Here is a 22581-nt window from a genome sequence, read left to right as displayed (position 1 = left end):
CACGATATTTGATTCATAGCCGAGTCATACATTTATTTGTAGATACTGATTTTATAAACACCTATGAGGTCTTAGTAAAAACTTTGGTATAACATCAAAGCTACGTACAACATTAAATATACCTATTAAAATACATCGCTTACTTAACTTCTATTATTTTACAACGTCTACCAAACACTAAAATAACATTAGAACATGTCTGTCACTGGTATAAGATGCCTATGCTATAATAAATATTCATCTGAATTGGTACAACATTAAGGTAGAAACACACTGTGTGTGGCGTCCGCGGCGCGGCGTACGTAGGTGCCACGTGGGCAAATCTTATTAAATTGTTTTATTTTTAAGACAGATCGGCTTGCTTTCATGCATGTCTCAACTGGCAGAAGTGATCGCTAACACATCGATATTACACATCCACATTGCCCACATTAAAATCAAATGTAATGTGGTTCTGCAGCTTTTATCTCGGGTCGACGCAGAAGCTTCAAGTATTATGTCTTTCATTTTTGTATATTTCAAATACCTCTAAATATAACAAGTTACAACCGAACCGCACATCAACCATAATATAACAAACACACGTTACCTTATTTTAGGTAAGAACAACCACAATTCATTCAATAACAAGTGCTAGTTTCAACTAAATTATTGTCCTCTCACGATAAAGTTAACTTAACTTTGAACACAAAACGGTTTTACCGTTAACCGAGGTAGCCATTATAAATTACGCAATCAACGATCCCAATTTTCAAGTATTTTACATACTGAAGCAGTTTCAGCTATAGTTCGTTTTTTTAGCATTAGAAATAAGGTAAACAATCTTGATGTGTCTTTTATGTGAAAAACACATTTAAAAAATAAGTTACGGTAAGTATGTAATTATGAATCTAAGACGATCATTTATATTCTTCTGCTTTCATAAGTAATAGTTATTGATTTTTAAAAAGCGTTTTTCAATTAATAGACTTGTCAAAATCGCTTAGCTTCTATCAAGTTCTTTATAATGCTAAAAAAAACGAACTATAGTCATAGACCATGAATACTTACCATGATAGATTTCGAGAGGATTAATCAACACAATCGTGATGATTAATTTAGATTGTTTAATTTGATCCCCGTTTTTTTTTCTTTTTTGGCTTTCTACAAAGCTACAATTTACTTACAAATATAATATGGCCAATAGGTAGGTACTATCCATATAAGTACCTCCAGGTTTAAAATAAAAATAGAATTACCTATTGCAGCATAACCACATTTACTGAAAACGGCAAAGAATGGCCCCATTAAAGTGAGTTGCCCCCTACTTTCCTTCACGAAGTTTAAAGTCCCATTAAGATGGTTCAGGAACTTGGAATATTCGATACATTACTAATAATGCAATACAACCACAATAAATACCGCAATGTAACGAAAATCGCATGCAAGTTCTTGAACCGTCTAAGGGCTCATTTAAACGATGCGAGAACTCGCATGCGAGTTTCATTACAATGCGTTATTTGATCGGTCAGCTGAATTGTTGTAACCTCAATGGTCCGCAATGTAACTAAAATCGCATGCGAGTTCACGCGCCGTCTAAACGAGCCCTAAATGGGGCTTTAGTTTCCTATAAAAACCGGGTTCGGAGACGTCAATCGCGCGCATATAAGTAATGGCTTCCCCACGGGCGTTCAATGGTCGCCCTTCTCCAGCTCTGCAAGTTCGTGCGTGTTGGCGCCCTCAGCACGGTCGTTCTGCAGCGCGCGGGTCTTCTCGATGTCGCCCTGCGACAGTGACGTCACAATGATGGCGCCCAGCGCGTCGCACACCACATTGATCGTAGTCCGGAATCGGTCACTGAAATAGTTGGCGCGTGAGGATATAGGACTGAAATTAAATGGCGAATTTCTATGAGATAACAACGACATTACTTTTGAGAATTTCTGTACTCATTCGTAAAGATACGGAAAGAAGGATTTTGTTGCTAATCACTGGCTGAATCGACTCTTTTGGAAAATAGTAGGTACGTATGTAGTATAGGTAAGTAGGTAGTTTGATATAGTTACAAGTTATCAGGCAAATTAAATAAATGTAGGTAGTCAAATTCCATCTTTAGATCAGTGGTCAACTTTCCATCAGCATCTAACCCAGCGTTACTATCTGCAATTTATTGCTTTGAAACTGTCTGAGAAGCCTGAGAAGCACTAAGAAATTTAAGGAAAAAAATATGATAATGATAATTATGATGAACATAGAAGAAAGCCCCTTACGTGAGGCCAAAGAGGAATGAGTTGTAACAACAATACCGACGAAACAACGCACGACCGGTTATTGTGATTTTAGAGACAGAAATCTGTCCAGCGGTGGACGTCTTCACAGCAGTGGGAGTACTCACAGCAGCCAGTCGACCGCGAGAATAATGGACACGTCCTCAGCGGGCAGGTTGACGGTGTCCAGCACCATGACCATGGTGACCAGCCCGGCCTGGGGTATGCCCGCTGCGCCTATGCTCGCCGCCGTCGCAGTCACACTGGAACACATAGCCAAGAATATTGGTACAGTCAGCTGCAGAGGAAAGATACCCCCCTCCCCCCTCTGCATAGAAGTTTGTATGAAAAGGTGCTAAGCGTAAGGTATCTTTATGTATTAGTTCTGTAGCATAACTATCAGGGAACAATCCGACATGTTGTTGTCCATGTCTCACAACGATGAACTTGATCTCAAAGAACATGTCGATTTTGCGCAGTCGCGCGATTATGATGGCTGCCACGGCCTCGTACAGAGATGTTCATGGCGCCGATGGGTATCACGACGGTTCTTACCTCACAGCAATGATCTTGCCGAAAGACATGTCGACCTTGCGCAGCTGCGCGATGAAGATGGCGGCCACGGCTTCATAGAGCGCCGTGCCGTCCATGTTGATGGTGGCGCCGATGGGGATCACGAAGCGCGTGATGCGAGGGTCCAGCCCCATGTCATCGCAGCAGCCTATCGTAATCGGCATGGTTGCTGAACTGGAAGTTAACAAGATATTCCAAAATTAATTTACGTCAAAAGTGAGGATTTTTAAGATAATAAACATGAATAATGGTTGACTTTAAAGAGCTGCCGGTAGACTCAAGTTATTTCTAACGAATAGTGCTAGATGGAAATCATCACGCATCGTCACCCATTTTTACTGGGTACGAATATAGAACACTGACAATAATATACCCACCGCCGAAATCAAGCTGCTAAAAGCAAGCTCAAGAACGCTCGATGCAAAAAAAATTGTCCTTGATTAGCTCATGTTATGTCCAAAACATAGTTATGAGTCATAACATGAGCTAATCAAGGACAACTTTTGAGGTAAAGTAAAACAAAGTAAATTACGCACATAATTAAGTATAATTCAGAAACAAACAATTAACCCACCTAGAAGCAGTTCCAAACGCAGTGGCCATGACCTGCCCCATCTTCGCGATGTACCGACACGGCAGCTTCTTGGTGGCCAAGATGAACAGGATGCTGAGGGTGCCGAAGCCATGCAGGAACAGCCCCAGCAGCACCGTCATGAAGTACATGCCCAGCCGGCCCACCAGGTCCGAGAACGAGTCGATCTCCATGATCTTGGCTGTTACTAGGAAGAAGACGCCGAGGGGGGAGAGCCTGGAATGACAAGTTTTTCATTATACTAATGCAGTAGGAGCATTCCGCGGGCTGTCCCGTACAAACGCATTTTATTTCCTATGTTGCGACTTTTTTTCGGCATTTAAAGCAGGCGATTATTTTTCTGTGCATATTTTTGACTATTTGTCATAGAAAAGGAAACTCGTATCGCTGCAAATCTTCAGAACATTCGCGTTTGTATCGGACAAACGGTAGACAATTTCATGGAATACTCCAGTAATGGAAGGAAATCATCATTAGAAAAAACAATTCCAGGGCATATGTCTCAAATTCATTCTGGACTGACATGGGTGCTACAAGCTTCTTAGCGCCACTTGCACAATCCCACTAACTCGGGGTTAACCGGTTAAACCTAGAGCTACCATAATTACCAGTACAATTTGACACTGGGTTAGCGATTTAACGGGTTAACCCCAGGTTAGTGGGGTAGTGCAAGTGGCGCTTATATAAGTAGTGGACGCCTGGGCTACTTTAGTGGGATGTATAGGCTGGTAATGATAAAGAAAATGGTTATATAGGTAGCTTATCTACTCAAAGTGGTAATAGACGAGTAGCTAATTACCTTCGTGACCTCGTGTTTGAAGAATCGTAATCGTTCAGATAAGTTGGATTTATTGAGATTGCCGGATCTGCTGTGATAGACTGGCCTTCTCGATTTTAGTGTTTACCTCTAGGTGCACTCTAGAAAGTCACCCCTAAACCCTAAATCAAGGTGTCTGGTGGTGGTGGTGTCTGGGGGTGACAGGGGTGACTGGTCGCCCATCTTAGTGCCTACGTCTTGGTAACAAATAGGAACAACTAACCAAATAGCCCAGCCGGTGATGATCATCTAGGCCTCTGACACTGGAAGAAGTCTTAAGGTCGCCCATCTTACTGACTGCCTCTAGGTGACATGTAAAGTTATAATACTAACCAAATAACCCAGCCAGTGATAATCATCATGGCCTCCGACATGGACTGAAAGAAGTCCTGCAGCGGTTTCGACTGGTCGCCCATCTTCCCCAGTGTGATGCCGAGCAGGATGCTGAACGCGACCAGCCCCAGCACGTTGCTGCCAGGCTGATACTCGCCGTCGATTTTATACGTCTCTGGGTGGCCTGGAATCATGGGACGATATTCTAAGTGGCTAGTATTCATAAAGCTACAAATACGAAGAACCGGCCAAGTGCGAGTCGGACTCGCGCACGAAGTGTCCCGTACCATTACGCAAAAAACGTCAAAAAAAACCCGCGTTTGTTGTATGGGAGCCCCACTTAAATATTTATTTTATTCTGTTTTTAGTATTTGTTGTTATAGCGGCGACAGAAATACATTATCTGTGAAAATTTCAACTGCCTAGCTATAACGGTTCATGAGATACAGTCTGGTGACAGACAGACGGACAGTCAGACAAACAGATGGACAGCGGAGTCTTAGTAAATAGAGGGTCCCGTTTTTACCCTTTGGGTACGGAACCCTAATAGGATATTTAAAAGTGTTTATGAAGCAGAAAGCAGAAGTTACTGAAAATTCCTCTTCATCAATTGATTGGTGATTAATTAACTTCAAGGCTCTTAGCAAGGTGAAAACCAGAAACAAGAAAAGCACGGGATGTTCAATGATTTTGTAATTCGATTAATATCTGCTTAAATTGCTAAAATGGCAGCGAACATGATAAAGAAACTGGCAGCATGTACCTTTAATGGCTCCTTTTTCGATTCCATCGTAAGTGAGTTTAGTTCTGTAGGACGCGATTGTAGCTTGAGCGATGTTCTCCGGGAACACGTTTCTGGAACAGAAATGGGAGACTGTTGTAGAATCAACACAAATACTTACTAAACAAGAAAGAAATTAAAATGAAGAGGTACTTAGTTACAATTACGAAACATTTTTCGGTCATTCTCAAAAAATATGTCTTCGGTCTAATTGCCGCGACCCATACAAAATGTATGAATTGTATGATAAGGGAGGCGTAGCAATTAGACGTAACCGCAGACATATTCTCGTTAGAATAACCTTTAATATGTACCTATATTTTAAGCTCGTATCGTATAATAATTTTAAGATAAAATACTTAATAAATACATAATGTAAATAATTACATTATGTATTGATTCATTATGAACTGTGTGTACCTATTTATGTGACATAAATATTTTATATTTATGAATAAATGATCTGAAATCTGAAAATCGTAATCGTAACTATTCCATGCCACGAAACACTATGATCTTTGTTATGAATTGTCTTGTTTAAAACTAACTTATTTTGTAAACACCAACAATCCATTTAAACCTAAAAGCCACCAGTTATCCCAACAAAGCCAGGTTTGACCCGCACGAGAGGTCCCTGAAGGGCAAAACAATTTAAAATCCTCAACTCAAATCGGTAGCAATTCGATGTGCTCCATGACCGACGAGCCCACTTCCGCCCTATAATATAATCACCTATTTACCCATTTTAATGACATTAAACTTCACCGCTGCCGCAAAATATTACATCAATTATCACGACCCGTCATCACGAGACCTTGAGTTTGAAACAATGGAATATGACGTGAATTTTGACTGCCATTAAATTTCGAGCCGGTTTTGTATGGGATTTCAGGGCGTAATTGAGTTTGTGTCGCGAAGTGGAAACCCACTAGGGCTTTTATTTAATTTACCCTCCCTTCGTCTTTTGATTTAGCGAACCATTGTAATCTTATTTTGTACTCGGTAAATGTCACTTGATTTAAGGTTGAATAAGGATGTTCACTGTTGAAATGAACTTTGCAAAAACGTTCTACTGTAAATTAAAATGTATTTCTGGTGATAAAATGTTTTTTTTACTTAACACTGGTTAAGGTTAGGTTAACTTTATTGACTACACGCGTAGCTCGCTCTGGCAGTGAATGCGTTAATACTGAAGAATGAAAAACAAACATAACGAGTAGGTATTACCTATTAATTATTTTAAAAACATGGTATTTCAAATATCAATGCTACTTAGTAAAGTTTAGCGAGTCGTAGGTATTGAGCTTAACTGTTAGTTTAGATCGATTAGTATAAATTGAATCGTAAGATATCTCGTGCCCCGAGCGCCGTCCAAGGGGGGGGGCGCCAAAATGGGCAAAAGACCTCCCATAGAAAATGGACCAGCCAAAATTTAGGAAACAGCCAATTTTTTTTTTTTCGCGACTTAGGGGTTGGTTTCATAGTAAAAATAGCTCAGTATAATCCCAAAACCTCCCTGGCATTGGAAATGCAGTTATTTTTTAGCCACCCTGTACACACGGTGGTCCAACCTTGATGTCCAAAAAATTTTTTAGAATCCTCGTCGTGGGTTATCAGAATATACCCCATGTATGTTAGTCGATTTTTCGTAGTTTTCGAGTTTAACTTTTAACTTTTGTTAAGAAATTCCGGGGTGAAGCTTTGCTTTGCTTTTATGCCTTCTAATAATTGTTCGTGGTATTTTCACTTATAACATGAAATAGCGATGGGGAAGTGACCCTATCCCCTACCCCTATAAAATAATAGTAGAAATAACAAAAGAGGATTTTTTTAATGAATTACTAATTTGGAAGCTTTCCACCTCAGTTTCTTTGACCGGCGACTCTGACAAATTATGACTATTAAGTATCACTTTTTTACCATTTAAAAAAACTTAGGGTCTAGCAGTTTCTAAAATAACCAAAAGTCCTTGAAATTGTAAGGGCAACATCTAAGCTTGACATGCGTGAACGTAAAAGTTTGTCTTTTTTCCCAACTCAGCCAAGTGAGGATGCTGATTCTTTTTTAGCAACTGCGCCGTTTGTCAAGGATTATGTTACAAAAACAAACATTCAAAAAAGTTCAATAGTTTTTTTTTATTAATAGCTTCACCCCGGAATTTCTTAACAAAAGTTAAAAGTAATAAAAATCATAATTCGAATACTACGAAAAGTTGTAGTAGATACATTGTTTTCCATCGTATTTTCACGGAAACGTACGAACGTGTCTTACTATTTTAGGCAGTCTCTGAGGTTGACTGAAGTAGCATGACAAATACGAACGTTTCCGAGAAAGTACGATTGAAAACAATTATGCACTACATTTGTACCATCTCTCTAGTTCATAAAAAACATAATACTATAACGCTATAATCTTATTGACAACGGCCACAAACATCAGTTTATCTAATTCTGTATAGTACCCAGCGGTACCTACGATAGGAAGTGCCCGGATTACCGAGCCCGACGCCATCGACGTAATGTCACCTGGCATTATGCTCGCGAGCTGTGCCATCATTGTCTAGTTAGATTGTTCACGCACGTAGGGCTGTCGATTTCTGTCGAATTACTTCTAATAATCAAACGTGAACATACAGAAAGAAAAAGTTTGGTAAGAACAAGCTCTTGGGAGACTGGAGTTCGCTTGGCAACTAATCCCAATTACATAAACACTAGTTTTTACGAAAATGATCTTCCAAACCTGAGCGCCAATATATAAGTAGAGAATAGTTAATCTCTTGTTGTAGTTAGACAAGTCTGTAGTTGACGTTGTTATTCTTTGATAGAAGAAACTTAAGTACCTAGTTAAAGAAAATGAATTAATGAATGAATTAATGTTTCTTTATTCAGGCAATAGACCCATTACATCATTTTAAAATACAAAGTACAATAAATTTAAAGAAATACAGTATTAAAAAAGAAAAACCCCGTTATTATTCGTGTCAAAATGACATGCCCATCTACGCACGTTGTTGAGACTAGGGGCCGGTACAGACAGACGGACGGCAACCCGACTGCAACTTGTATGGGAACTGCAACTTAGTGATTACATTCTCTTTCATGCACGCCAACGTTACAGTTGGCGTGCAGTCGGCGTGCAATAAGTCTTAAGCGAACTTTACGAAAACTTATTTGTACTAAGAGTTAAGAGGAAAGGGGACGACCGCTTCTCTATACAAACGTAGTCCACATTTTCCTCTGTAAATATTAATATTTTAGACAATTTGAGATCGGTATATTGACCGTAGCCTTTCGTTTTGTTTACCTATCATAAGAGTTAGGAGCAAAAACGAATTACATACACATTATTAATAGCTTCGAATTCGTATAATAATTAAAAATTTTAATAATATCAAACGAAGGTGCCAGATGTGGTTGACATACATCAAATTGTGTAAAATATTTTCAATAATGTTAATAAATGTCCAGAGAGGAAAATGGTCCCTATGATAGTTTATTTTTATATGGAGTAGTTGTCACCTAAAATGTTTGTACAGATGTAGTGCATAATTGTTTTCCATCGTATTTTCTCGTAAACGTTCGTATTTGTCATACTACTTCAGTCAACCTCAGTCCTTTTTGTACTGAGACCGACTGAAATAGAAAGACACATTCGTACGTTTCCGTGAAAATACATTGGAAAACAATTATGCACTACATCTATAGCCATTGGCGTCCACTGTGGACGCCCTCTGCCCCATCTGGGGACATAGGATCTTAAGTCAAGTAAGTCTATAGCCATTCTTTGGAAACTTAACCTTAATTTAGATATTTAAAAATATAACATTTAAGTAATAAAGATACAGATACTTACTTACAATATACGTTCAAAAATACGTTCTAAAAATATTTCCAAGACAATCTAAGCTACTCAACTAAAAATAGTCCATTCCCGCTATTTTTATCCGCACAATTCGATGCAAATTGCCGTTGAAGTGGCAACCCTAACGAGCGCGATGTAGGGCGCAGTATAAATAACCGGCTGATGAAGAGTGACGAGCAGGGAACTGCCGAATGGACCACTTCTCTGCGGGGACGCAATCAAGAACAAGGTGGTTGCAGAGACTATATACTCTGGCTGACAGTCTGCAGGCTGCTGGGAGTCCCAGCTCGAGCTCTGCTGGGTTGCCAGTCTGGTGAGCCAACTTAGTACAAAAGAGGGACAAATTAAAAAATTCTTGACGCGAAGGGATGATTTCCCGTACAAATTTTGAAATTCGCGACTGTTTCTACTGATAGTTGATTTGCCAGAGTATTGTAAATATTTCTTTTACCGAAAACTAGACCTTATAACGTAACCTAGGCCTGTTGATTAATTTTGTACCTGGTTCCCCGCAATAAAGTCGAAAAGCCTAGTAGCAGACCCCTGACACATTGAGTAACCTGTATTTTTGAAACTGACTTTTTATCTTATCCTACCTACTATGTAGGTATTATTTAGAAATATTAGAACAAATTAAATTTTATTTATCCTTTAATTTAGTCCTATAACTGCGATGAGTCAAGTCCAATTTTATTTAAACAAATTAAAATTAATTTAATGAATTAGGGTATAAAAAATATTCTAAAGTTGTCCCTTGTGGCATGGCGCCGAAGAAGCGGCATCATTTTCTCACTGAATCGTAATAAATACCTATTTGTTAATTTTTTTGTATATTTTTGGCGCATACGGCCAATAAAGTTACGGCATAGAGTACCTAACCCGCTCTTCTGGAAGTCAAAGTGCATATGTGCATATGCAACAGAATGCAGATAACCTGAATGTGTCGACTCTCCATGATGAATGGCAGTTAAATTGGTCCTAATTCGTCGTAACTCAATGCTGCGTGATGCGCGTGACGAAATGACGCGATTACGCGAGGTACTGTGACGTGTACTCTTACTTCTCCTGTTTACTCATTGACTTAAGTAGTAAAACAACCTGATGGAAAGTACGAAAAACAAGTGTCTGGCAGCAAAGATGGAGTCTCACAAACGAAAGGTACAGGGGTTGCTACAAAAAAGTGCAAGGACATAGCGTCGGGGATAGTGCAAAACCGCGTAACTAACAAATGCAGTATGGTCTAATTTCTTTGTTACATTGTTTGAATTTTGAACTCTATCGCCTTTGTTAGTTACGCGGTATTGCACTATCCCCGACGAAAGGTAGAGTGATTGGACTGGTAATCTTAGTCTTCCTAGGTTCGTTTCACGGTATGTTCTATTGTGTTAAGGCGTGATCTTAAGTTACACACTAGATCTAAATGTAACAAATTTTTATTTTTTTTCGCCTATGAATGTAATGTCACATTTTCTTACAGTTGAAAATATAGTACCTACCATATAGAAAGCGCGTAGACTGGCGTATATTTAGGCCAGTCGTACATTTATTATGATATTATCTCATAGGCATTGAGAGTATGTCATAAGACTGGAGCTTAACTTATAAGCATAATCTAATTCTAATAATCAGCAAATGATGATAGGCTCTATAGTACGTCGGTGCCCCAACTTAAGTACCCTCGTCGCCATACTAATTGTATAGAAAAGTGGATATTATGTAAGGGAACCGACTTACATCTCACCGCGCTGAGTCCAATTTCCTTTTAGAGACAGAAAATATGGAGATGCTGGGAGAATGGTTTTTTCGCGCGGTTTGCGTCTTTAACACTTTGTTAATGCTCGTCATCTTAGGTACCTACTAGCCGGACAGGTTATAACCAATATAAGGAGCAATCAATCATTCTCACTACTAAATCGTCCTTGTCAAACTACTTAGTTACTGGCGGTACTGGCGGTTCATCTCTTCAAGTGTCTTAGTCGATTAATCATACAAGTAAATGACACCATCCGTCAAGCTTTGTTTGGCGGAATTTCCATGCATCGATCTTTAGCAATAATACCTGCCAATTGATATTATGCAATAAGGGCGAAATTATGTTGTCTCGCCGAACTCTGAGGGGTGAATATGTAGGTCATACTGAACAATTTCATTTCATTTCTGCTGTTCCATAGAAAATATTGACATAATGATTTGCCGATATAGCCGATAAGACAGCAGATGTTTTTTTGGGTTTTCGAGGTTGACTCTCTATACTTAAAGTAGTAGTAAAAGTTGTTCAGTATGCCCTACATACTCTTATTCACCCCTCAGAGTATGGTGAGGCAACAGTATAGGTAATTAATAAATTTAAGAAACCCCTACATGAATGGCTGTTAAATTAAAATATCTGGGAGACCGAGCTTTGCTCGGATAACATAAAAAAACTCAAAAATGCGCGTTTTCCCAGAGATATGACCTAGCTAGATCGATTTTTCGCCCCCGAAAACCCCCATATAGCAAATTTTATCGAAATCGTTAGAGCCGTTTCCGAGATCCCCGAAATATATATATAAAAAAACAAGAATTGCTCGTTTTGTATTAGATTCATTTCAAGATTATTTGAATAACTCATAATATAATGTAGTACATAATGTATATAATGTAATAAATACTTACTTTAAGAAATACATTTTGATTTATATTGGTTGATTGATTTTGATATTTTGAAATATTTGTATTTGCATGCTGTTTGTGGACGGTTGAATTAGGAGAAACTTTATTTATGTATATATATATATAACCACCACAATAACAACTGTTATCTGACCCTATTCACGCAAATAAATAATTTATGATTTAAGTATAAGGCACGAATGAATAGGAAAAGATAGAGAATCCGCAAAGATGTTTCCGAGCCGGTGGTTCTAACACGTAGTGATTATATTCTCTTTGGTTCTAACGCTTAGTCGATAACTAGCGGGTTCAGTGGATGCCAATATCTGCGCTACTAACGACATCCGTCAATCAAGATTGATCGTCGCCTTATTAGTCGGGTCACCGCAAACCGTGATCTCAGTCCACAATATGCACAGGGCACTTATGGCACACAACATGACACTATAAAAAACCGGCCAAGTGCGAGTCGGACTCGCGTTCCAAGGGTTCCGTACATTACCCAATTTTTAACAATGTATTTTTTATATGTGAAACGCGAGTGAATTGCCTTTAAAAAACCCGTAGGGGTCGGATCAAATACTAAGTAATTAGTCCGACTCACGCTTGACTGCATATTTCTAATAGGTTTTCCTGTCATCTATAGGTAAAGAACTATTTTGTATATTTTCTTCAAAATTTTAGACCCAGTAGTTTCGGAGATAAATGGGGAGAATCAGTGGCGGATTTGCCTTAAGGCAAAGTAGGCCCGGGCCTAGGGCGGCAAGATATTAGGGGCGGCAAATTGTGACAAAAAATTCGCTAATAATAGCAAGAAATAACTCAAAATGTAGTAAATATGATGGGTGCTGAAAAAGGGGCGGCTACAGGGCCTGGGGCCTAGGGCGGCAAAGGCTGCAAATCCGCCACTGGGGGGAATGGTAATTTAGTAATTTTTTGGCTATTTTATTTAAGAGCGCTCTTACAAGAAAAGTCGAAATAATGCAAAATTGATGATACTAGTCGACGAAATTCAGGACTTTGCGCTCATTATTAGAAACAATGAGTACTTGTTCCAGTAAAAGCGTCTTCTTATCTTTATAAATGTCGTTGTAAATATTAGAAAAAGGACTTATTAAATTAGTAATGATTTTTTTTCTGATGGTCGTTTCCGAAAAACCCCGTGAAGCACTGAATGGCGAGCTCTTATTTGGAAATGTTGAGAATTTTACTCTGCTAAACCTGGCTATTTTGTATTACTAATACCCTGTACTTTAGGCATATCAAACTATATTTTTCCTACATACCTTTGAGAAAGAGAAAATCAAAGTAAAACGAACTCGATTTTCTCTCCGAAACAAGTGTCAATTCCTACGAAAATCTACTTAATATCGAAGTCATTTTCATACTCAAGCAATCTGCAACGTTTGCTTATACTGTTGGTATACATTAGTGTTTATGAAATTCTACTATAATTTTTTGGCAATTTTTTGAAAACTACTCTATATTACCGATGACGCGCGCTGCGCCAGCTCAGTGCCGCGGCAGAGCTTGTAGAGGCAGGACGTGTGTCGGTCGGCTCCGCACATTTTCAACGGCGACGACGAGGTTTTTTATCATTGTGTGCGGCGGGCGCCGTGTAAAACGCTATACTGTGTGCGTGTAAACCGCAACGAGAGACTTTGATCCTAGCACCGTTTTTATAGTATTATAATTTATAATGGTACAGTTTAATAAACTACCGGACAGGATTAAAAATATTTGAAACGACCTGACATTCTATATGTATTTATTTGACTCAAGATAGTACTCAGGGTCTGATGATGGAGCCGGAAGGTGGGCACCGGTACCAATCAACCATGCAACTAAACCACTTCGTGTTTAGGCTCGTTTGATTCGCCTCAACAAAATCTTTGACACAAGATAGTACTCAGGGTCTGATGATGGAGCCGGCAGGTGGTCACCGGTACCAATCAACCATGCCACTAAACCACTTCGTGTTTAGGCTCGTTTTATTCGTTTCTATAAGATCTTTGACACAAGATAGTACTCAGGGTCTGATGTTGGAGCCGGAAGGTGGTCACCGGTACCAATCAACCATGCAACTAAACCACTTCGTGTTTAGGCTCGTTTGATTCGTCTCAACAAGACCTTGGACACAAGATAGTACTCAGGATCTGATGATGGAGCTGGAAGGTGGCCACGGGTACCAGTCTACCATGTAACTGAACCACTTCGTGTTTGGGCTCGTTTGATTTGTCGCAACAAGATCTTTGACACAAGTTAGTACTCAGGGTCTGATGATGGAGCTGGACTGTGGCCACGGGTACCAGTCTACCATGTAACTGAACCACTTCGTGTTTGGGCTCGTTTGATTTGTCGCAACAAGATCTTTGACACAAGGTAGTACTGAGGGTCTGATGATGGATCCGGAAGGTGGTCACCGGTACCAATCAACCATGCAACTAAACCACTTCGTGTTTGGCTTCGTTCGATTCGTCGCAACAAGATCTTTGACACAAGTTAGTACTCAGGGTCTGATGATGGAGCTGGACTGTGGCCACGGGTACCAGTCTACCATGTAACTGAACCACTTCGTGTTTGGGCTCATTTGATTCGTCGCAATAAGATGTTTGACACAAGATACTACTCAGGGTCTGATGATGGAGCTGATGATGATAGACAGGTACCCGTCGCCACCTTCGCGCTCCATCATCAGACCCTGAGTACTACCTTGTGTCAAAGATCTTGTTGAGATGAATAAAACGTGCCTAAACACGAAATGGTTTAGTTGCATGGTTGATTGGTACCGGTGACCACCTTCCGGCTCCAACATCAGACCCTGAGTACTATCTTGTGTCAAAAATCTTGTTGAAACGAATAAAACGAGCCTAAACACGAAGTGGTTTAGTTGCATGGTTGATTGGTACCGGTGACCACCTTCCAGCTCCATCATCAGACTCTGAGTATCACCTAGTGTCAAAGATCTTGTTGAGACGAATCAAACGATCCTAAACACGATGTGGTTTAGTTGCATGGTTGATTGGTAATGGTACCTTCCAGCTCCATCATCAGACCCTGAGTACTGTCTTGTGTCAAAGATCTTGTTGAGACGAATCAAACGAGCCCAAACACGAAGTTGTTTAGTTACATGATAGACTGGTACCCGTGGCCACCTTCCAGCTCCATCATCAGACCCTGTGTATCTTCAGTGTCAAAGATCTTGTTGAGACGAATCAAACGAGCCTAATCATGTTACTACATGGTTGATTGGTATCCGTGACCACCTTAATCATCATCAGATCCTCAGTACCAGTTCGTTTTTAAACCCTCGTTGATACAAACTTTACAACCTATAGGTACCAAATGCAATGACGAAACATGTAAATAAGCGAGTAGGTACCTATAATTTCTTTCGAGTAATATACCTTCATAAGTACAAGTATGGGGCTATTCATAAATTACGTCGTTTCAAATGGGAGGAGTGGGGGGGGGGGTCTGGACATCGGATGATGGTAACATGACGTAGGAGGAAACAGATTCATCCGAAGCTTGATTTTTGGATGATTTGAGGGGTGGGGGGGGTCAAAAATCGTCAAAAATAGATGACGTAATTTATGAACAGCCCCTATGTACATTTGCACTGCATTTAGTATTTTCGTACTTACCAAATAACAGTTTTAGAACTTTAAAAGTTAAGTACAGTTAGTGTTGTTATGGTTGATTTCAATATGCTTCGCGAAGGATCAAGAATGTTTAATCCATCATTGTAGTGCGAGTGTGGTAGAAGGGATCGGCGTACTGAGCTCGCACGGCCTGCCGCAGCGCGTAAAATACCTAAACTCGCTCAACGCCGAAATGTAATAGCGCTCTTAACCCTTTAGTTCGTAGCCGTAACATACTTGCCATAAAACTTAAAACAAAAACGCATCTCTACTATAAGAATTACCGTTCGAAATCGAATGACTATAGAAAGGAATGTCAAATGGTTAAAGGGTTAATTACCTTCTATACTATTTATTTTAAAATGACAAAAAAGTATATTTGAGATTCTCAAAATGAGCTCTTTCATTTGATATGTAACACGATATAGTTTAAAAAACATTATTTTTTTGATTTTCTCATTTACCCGTCCAAAAATGGCCTCTATGTTTAAAATTCATTTGTTTACGTAAGATGTCCGTCATTGGGTCACGAATTTACATATGTGTACCAAATTTCAACTTAATTGGTCCAGTCATTTTGGAACAAAATGGGCTATGACAGACGAACAGACAGACAGACAGACAGACGCACGAGTGATCCGTTTTTTTCCTTTTGAGGTACGGAACCCTAAAAATTTTATTTTTTATCGTACCTATGTATGTTAGTCTGTAAGATATGTCTCTATGGGCCTTTATTGCCTCAACAATGTAAAAAAGCACAGGAATTATTTACCTACATAAAAACGTGACGCTAACTTCGCAATGTGGTTAAGTATAATTAATATAAAAAAACGGCAAAAAAATCACGTTTGTTGTATGGGAGTTGTATGTAAATATTTATTTTATTTTGTTTTTAGTATTTGTTGTTATAGCGGCAACAGAAATACATCATCTGTGAAAATTTCAACTGTCTAGCTATCACGGTTCTTGAGTTACAGCCTGGTGACAGACAGGCGGACGGACAGAGGAGTAGGTAATAGGGTCCCGTTTTTACCCTTTGGGTACGGAACCCTAAAAAAACTGGGCAAGTGCGAGTCGGCCTCGCGCACGAAGGGTTTCGTACCATAATGCAAAAAACGGCAAAAAAAACGGTCACCCATCCAAGTACTGACCCCGCCCGACGTTGCTTAACTTCGGTCAAAAATCACGTTTGTTGTATGGGAGCCCCCACTTAAATCTTTATTTTATTCTGTTTTTAGTATTTGTTGTTATAGCGGCAACAGAAATACATCATCTGTGAAAATTTCAACGTTCTAGCTATCACGGTTCGTGAGATACAGCCTGGTGACAGACGGACAGCGGAGTCTTAGTAATAGGGTCCCTTTGGGTACGGAACCCTAAAAAATGAATTCATTTTCCCTACAGTCGGTCCAGACCCGTGCCCGCGATCGCGCTAACGTAGGATTAAGGGGGATTAACCTATATTCCGACATGTCATCAATTTAACGCCGAATTTGACGAATCATTTCGGATTTGCAATCTTGCGGGTTTACCGTCTATTATGGGACGGGTATCGCGGGGATTAGCGAATAATAACCGTTCTTTGATATTCCAATATTGGTTCCGATTCTTTTGAAAATACATGTGGCTCACAGTGGATGTTATTTTGTAGAATCTTTGTTATGATAAGAAATATGATTTTGAGGTTAAGATTTAAGTTGAATATAAACAGTAGGTACCTAGTTATTTTAATATACCTACCTATTTACCTAAGCTACACGGTAGGTATAGTGGGTAGTCATAGCTATTTAGGTGCTATATTTAGATGATAGATAGCTACTTAAATTCTTTGAATAACCCCCTGTATTGTGTTAATTTGTCGTTATAAGCCATAATTAAGGATTTTAGTCAATCATATGATTTTTATCCGACTTGTTAAATTAGTAGGTTGAATGGGGTTTCATCTCTAATTATGGCTTAAAATTATAAATACATTAACCGAGTGAGAAATTTACACCCAAAACAAAAACCCCCGAAGTGTAATTAACGAGTATAGTAAAACTGTCCGGCGCAGATCGAGTCACGCCATTTTTCACCGTCATTTTCCGGGGATCATTAAGCTAAAAACCGCTCATAAAAAGCGAGCCTCCGTCAGTATTTATTAATCACTTTATTACAGAGTTATTTACTCCACCGCCTGCGCAGTAGTCTCAATACTAATCATACCTATAAGCATATACCACTCTTTATTAAACCAGTTTCAAAACTAAAAGCTCATACTTAGGGCATACTGAAAATTCCTGGACTGGCCACTGAGAAAATATAAGTTTTATCATATATCAGAATCCAGAAACTTTCAGTATGGCCCACGTAGCAGAGGGCGCCTGAGTGCAAAATCATAGATTAGACAATACCTATGTCCGACCTAAACATTAACCATTCAATTTAAAAATAAAACAGTCACCAAAGGCCTTGCCAGGATAAGCTACATGATTGTGCCTCCAAAGGAGCCCTCTAAAATAGGAAATCTGTAATTTGGATTGCCTTCCATTGAATTAAATTGCACAGATAATCTTTAACATTATCATTTAAAATTGAAGCAACGTGCAGTACAGTGTCCACACAGCTGCAAAAGTGCTCGCTGTTGTACAAAACATTGCAGACAAAAAGCTTCGTACAATAAACTAAATCAACATTGTCTACCATGCACTAACACAAGAACTATCGCCTTTTTACAAGGGCAAGTTTACGGTACCCGCAATGGGTCTGATGCTGGTCTTATAAGTTCTAGCAGCGTGTCAGACTTGAGCGCCAGCTGGAGGAGCCGATGCCGGGCTGGTGGTGACCAGCACGATACCCAGCATCATTGTGCACATCATTGTCGTCATGTAGTAAACGATCGCGCCGAGAATGGGTTGAACACTGACCTTATGAGATCCAGCAGCGTGTCGGACGTTAGCGTGTCCTTGGTGAGCACCTTATTCGTGGTGTTCGGCTGCTGGTAGTTGGAGGAGCTTATGCCGGGCTTGATGGTGGTGACCAGCGCGATGCCCAGCATCACGGCGCACACTGTCGTCGTCATGTAGTACACGATCGCCCGGAGACCCACCCTGAAAACAAGGTAGATAAATTCTTGGAAAGAGATAGGGTCCCATATAGGTAATTAAGGTATAGTGCTGGTGAAGTAACCCTTATTGGACACATCTGTTTATATTTTCTCATAGACAGTCAGCAATACTAATAGCTTAGCACCCCTGCAAACAGTTTTATATGCAGGGGTGCTAAGCTAATACTCGTAGTTTTGCTGACTGTACCGGTACTGATTTTGACTGATTCTTACAATCAATAAATGATGAACTAATGGTTTTATGTATCCACTTTTTGCGGTTATTTAAGGTATGTCGTTTAATGGAAATACGAGGAGGTGTAACTTTCGTTCTGATAAGTATCATTTTAAATTATTTAATTTGTATTAATAACACTAAAATAACTCACCTGCCAGAAAGGCTTAAATCTAGCGAGCCAATAGCCGACACTATAGAAGACACCAACAATGGCACTATTAGACACTTGAGCATCCTCAGGAACAGCTCTCCAGGGTACTGGAAGTACATGACCTCCCGCCGCGTGAACTCGTGTCCCGAAGCCCGCAACCCGCATCCTAGGAGCGTGCCCGCCACCACGCCGATCACAGTCAGGAATGTGAGAAGGTTTTCCCGGAGGAACGCCCGGATGCCTCCTGTTGCTACGGGCATGGTCGGTTCTGTAACCAATAATAGTAGGGTTAGTAAGGAGCACAAATGTATGGAGCAGCATGCAATTTAGTCTCAGGCGATGCCGCTTGGCATGATTGTTCCTTAGGTCAAACAAAGCTGATTTGCCCCGGTAGCCACGAGATCGTACCGTGCTAACCCCCCAAAAAGGGGGGGTGAAAGGGTCGGCTCCGCAGGTCCAATCTATACTATATTTCTTCCTGTTCTTAGCAACTAGGGCAAGTTATATATAATTTTGGTATAATATATAATTTAGGACGAGGAATTCATTTTTCAAATTATTATTATACCTATCCATACAAAAAAAATATTTTTATACAAAAAATGAAAATGTTATGTAATATTTTGTGACAATTTTGGATGTTACAATCAGTGTGGCGATTTGCACTATTGAGCTTACTGTGGGACTAGGTCGATCTGTGTAAAATTGTCCTATAATATTTATTTATTTATTTTTAGAAAAATCTGGATGAAAAGAAAGTACTTTTAGCTATTTATAATTTTCCAATATTTTTCATGGAACCAACTTTCATAATTATTTCCTTAGTCAGCTCAGTTATTGGTCGTAATACGAAAGACGTATAGAGTGAGACCAAGCTAAGTAGGCACTGCAAACTTAGGTTGGCAGTGATTTTGTGAGCACAGATGATGCAAGTGTTATTTTCAACGTCATTATTTCATATAAGTTTGACGTATAAAATAACACTTGCACAGTCTGTGCTATCAAAATCGCTGCTAACTTTGCTTGGTCTAACTCTAAGCCTAAACACAATAGGTGTGTGGCATTTCTTTTTAATAAAATATTTGTAACTTGAAACATTATAAGTTTTGTTTTTAGCCATTTCTAAGAAACCAGAAGAAAATCAAGAACTTATTCAGTTCATTTTATGCGCCATAATTTTCTGAAATCGCGTTTCAAACTACTTTTGACATTGGACGCTCTCACTAACTTCTAGGTTTTTCTGTTTCAAGGAGACTTTGTAATTTCTAAATCAAAGCTTGGACGTGCTCACTCAATCAGCCCGCACGATTTGAATGTCAAAGGTGAACTCAAAGTAAGTATAAAACTTTCTCAATTAGGTAGACGTTTACTCTAAAATCAGCACACTCGAGTAATTAAAGGTTCGACTTTCTAAGTGGAAGGTACTTTAAACGACGATGGGCTGATGTTCCCATTAAAAGTCCTTATCACGTTGTTTTAAGGTTTACATGGCTAGTAATAAAATAAAATAGTTCATTCAAATAAAAAAATTACGGACTAAGTAAGTTATAATACTTATAATAATCAAACTATTAAATCAACTATGTTCTCATGACATTTCTTGGTTCCGTAAAATGGGGTGAGTAGGGTTCGCGTGGAGAGTTGGGTTATGAATGGGGAGAGAAGGGATGAAAGGGGGGTGAGATGGGATTTTAAGACTACTGCTACAAAAATAATGTATTCCAATTTAAAATGGAGCTATAGTAATACTCATAATAAAGAAAAATCGATCCAACAATCTTCCAAAATCACCTTTGTATGAAAACCCAACTCACCCCAAATGCGAGGGACTACGGGGTGAGGTGGGATTTCCTGTTTATCGTCAAAGTTATGAAATGGAACTACCCAAAATAAAATAAAAACTAAAATACAAACGTCCGGAACACTTATTATATACAACATTCAGTTTGCATATGTAAAAATAAAATGTTATCGAAGTTTGAATGTCAGTTTTGCACCTACTCACCCCATTTTACGGTTCTACTTCTTCCCATTTATATATTGTTTTGAAAAAATGCGTCAAAATCACGCATTTTTTTCCGATAATACCCAACTACTATTGTTGTCTGAGCACTTGTATGTAATATTTGTAACAAGACAAATTTCATCGAAATATTGTAGGTACCGATTCATGGCATCGGCAAAATGCGAGATATTTTTGTAATTTACCTATACGACTCCCATTTGTTTCATCGTGTGCTAATTCCTGTTCGCATTCCAATCAAACAGTAACATTAGAATGCTTCCTATCCACTGGGCGACTGTGGTTTAATATTAGTCGGCTTAGCACCATCTTGGCACTGATACGAGTACGACACGTGGTTGATAAACTATTGTAGTCAAATTAGTACTCGGCGGTGCTGGGCCAATGTTGGCGCCAAGCTTGGACGTTGGCCTTATCCTAGTGACCGTTCAGTTATTGACCTTTGCAACAATGATTCGCTAGCTCGTTTAGATCCGGTAGCGAGGGATACTTAGCTGGTGATTCTGATCTTGGCATGTAGCTAAATTTAGCACTGAATTATTGTGTTCCACGAATACTTGGGGGACTGAGAGTGGAGCTTATTTACGAAGTACTTGCTGAATGAGTATAGCATATAGTATAGAATACGACAGTATACAGGGTGTCCCTAGCCATTGGACAAAGCCGAAATGTACATATGCATTAGGGTATTTAGAACCAGTAGGTATACAAAGTATCATAACAATCGGTGTAGCGGTTACGAAGAAATTAACAAACTACGTTTTTTTACTTTGGAGCAACCTGTATGTGTTAGTAGCTCCTGAGGTAATAAATAGTATGAAACCTTCTTTGACCGTTTTGATTATCTTTTTTATTTATGACATTAATAAGATTCTGACTATTAACAAATGTCATCATTGACATTTTCAAACAAATTGTCAAAAGCACTGCCAATGATTAATACAGTATGTTTCTTTTTGTTGTCGATTATTGGAAACAACTTTAGTTTGATAAAAAAAAATATTTTTTGTTCTAATTAAAAAAATATTACCATTACAGCATTTCTGAGAAGTAACCCTACGTGGGATTTCAGGGTTTGTCCAATAGCTAAGGTCACCCTGTATAAGTAGTTAGATGATCAATTCGTTCACTTGATAAAGAAAAGGAAAAAATCTTCTCAAAGTTGCCATTGCCTTATATATTTATTTATATATTTCTTATTTAATCCCTCTTTTTGTAGTGACACCAATAATTAGCTGGTCAGACAATAAATCTATCCATTTCACGACCAACGGATCGTGAGTAGGGTTGCAAATAGAAAAAAAACCAAATGTTTTTTTTTCAAATTTATGAAAAAAAAACATGAAAAAAAACCTGGCACCATGGTTTTTTTCTAATTTAGGTTTTTTATCAGATGAACAAAAATATGCCACAATAACGGTTTTTCGTGATTTATTTAAGTAATTTTTAGGGAATCCCTGAATTCCCTGATGCGGCGACGAGAGGCGTTGGTGTTGCCAACAGTAAATTCATTTATGTTATTGTTAATCAAAGTTGTTAAATTAAATTGGTTTAATGGCTAACATAAAGTCTAAAACAAGTAAAA

At 39.0% G+C, this 22581-nt stretch overlaps 1 protein-coding gene across 1 annotated transcript; it reads right to left on the bottom strand.

Annotated features, from left to right (window-relative positions):
* Positions 1-1632: 1632 nt before the first annotated feature.
* On the bottom strand, positions 1633-19233 carry LOC134798377 (excitatory amino acid transporter 3). The gene is made up of 8 exons (XM_063770793.1): positions 18974-19233; positions 18406-18588; positions 5325-5416; positions 4562-4745; positions 3394-3627; positions 2802-2993; positions 2375-2509; positions 1633-1836 (listed from the first exon to the last, which is right to left on the bottom strand). The coding sequence occupies exons 1-8, from the start codon at positions 19231-19233 to the stop codon at positions 1671-1673; spliced, it is 1446 nt and encodes a 481-aa protein (XP_063626863.1). The 3' UTR covers positions 1633-1670.
* Between the last annotated feature and the right edge of the window lie 3348 nt (positions 19234-22581).

Source organism: Cydia splendana, chromosome 16 (genome assembly GCF_910591565.1).
Source record: "Cydia splendana chromosome 16, ilCydSple1.2, whole genome shotgun sequence".
Lineage (NCBI taxonomy): Eukaryota > Metazoa > Arthropoda > Insecta > Lepidoptera > Tortricidae > Cydia > Cydia splendana.
The sequence above is the reverse complement of the archived record's forward strand: the minus strand, read 5'-3'. Positions and strand labels throughout refer to the sequence as shown.

Bases quoted from the DNA above. Each gene is read 5' to 3' on its own strand.
- LOC134798377 (XM_063770793.1), bottom strand. From the start codon at position 19,233: ATGCCCGTAGCAACAGGAGGCATCCGGGCGTTCCTCCGGGAAAACCTT. The intron at 5,417-18,405 runs GTCAGTGTTCAA...TTTCTGTTCCAG, and splicing joins ACGCTGCTGGATCTCATAAG to AAACGTGTTCCCGGAGAACA. The intron at 1,837-2,374 runs GTGAGTACTCCC...CAACTATTTCAG, and splicing joins CTCGCGGTCGACTGGCTGCT to TGACCGATTCCGGACTACGA.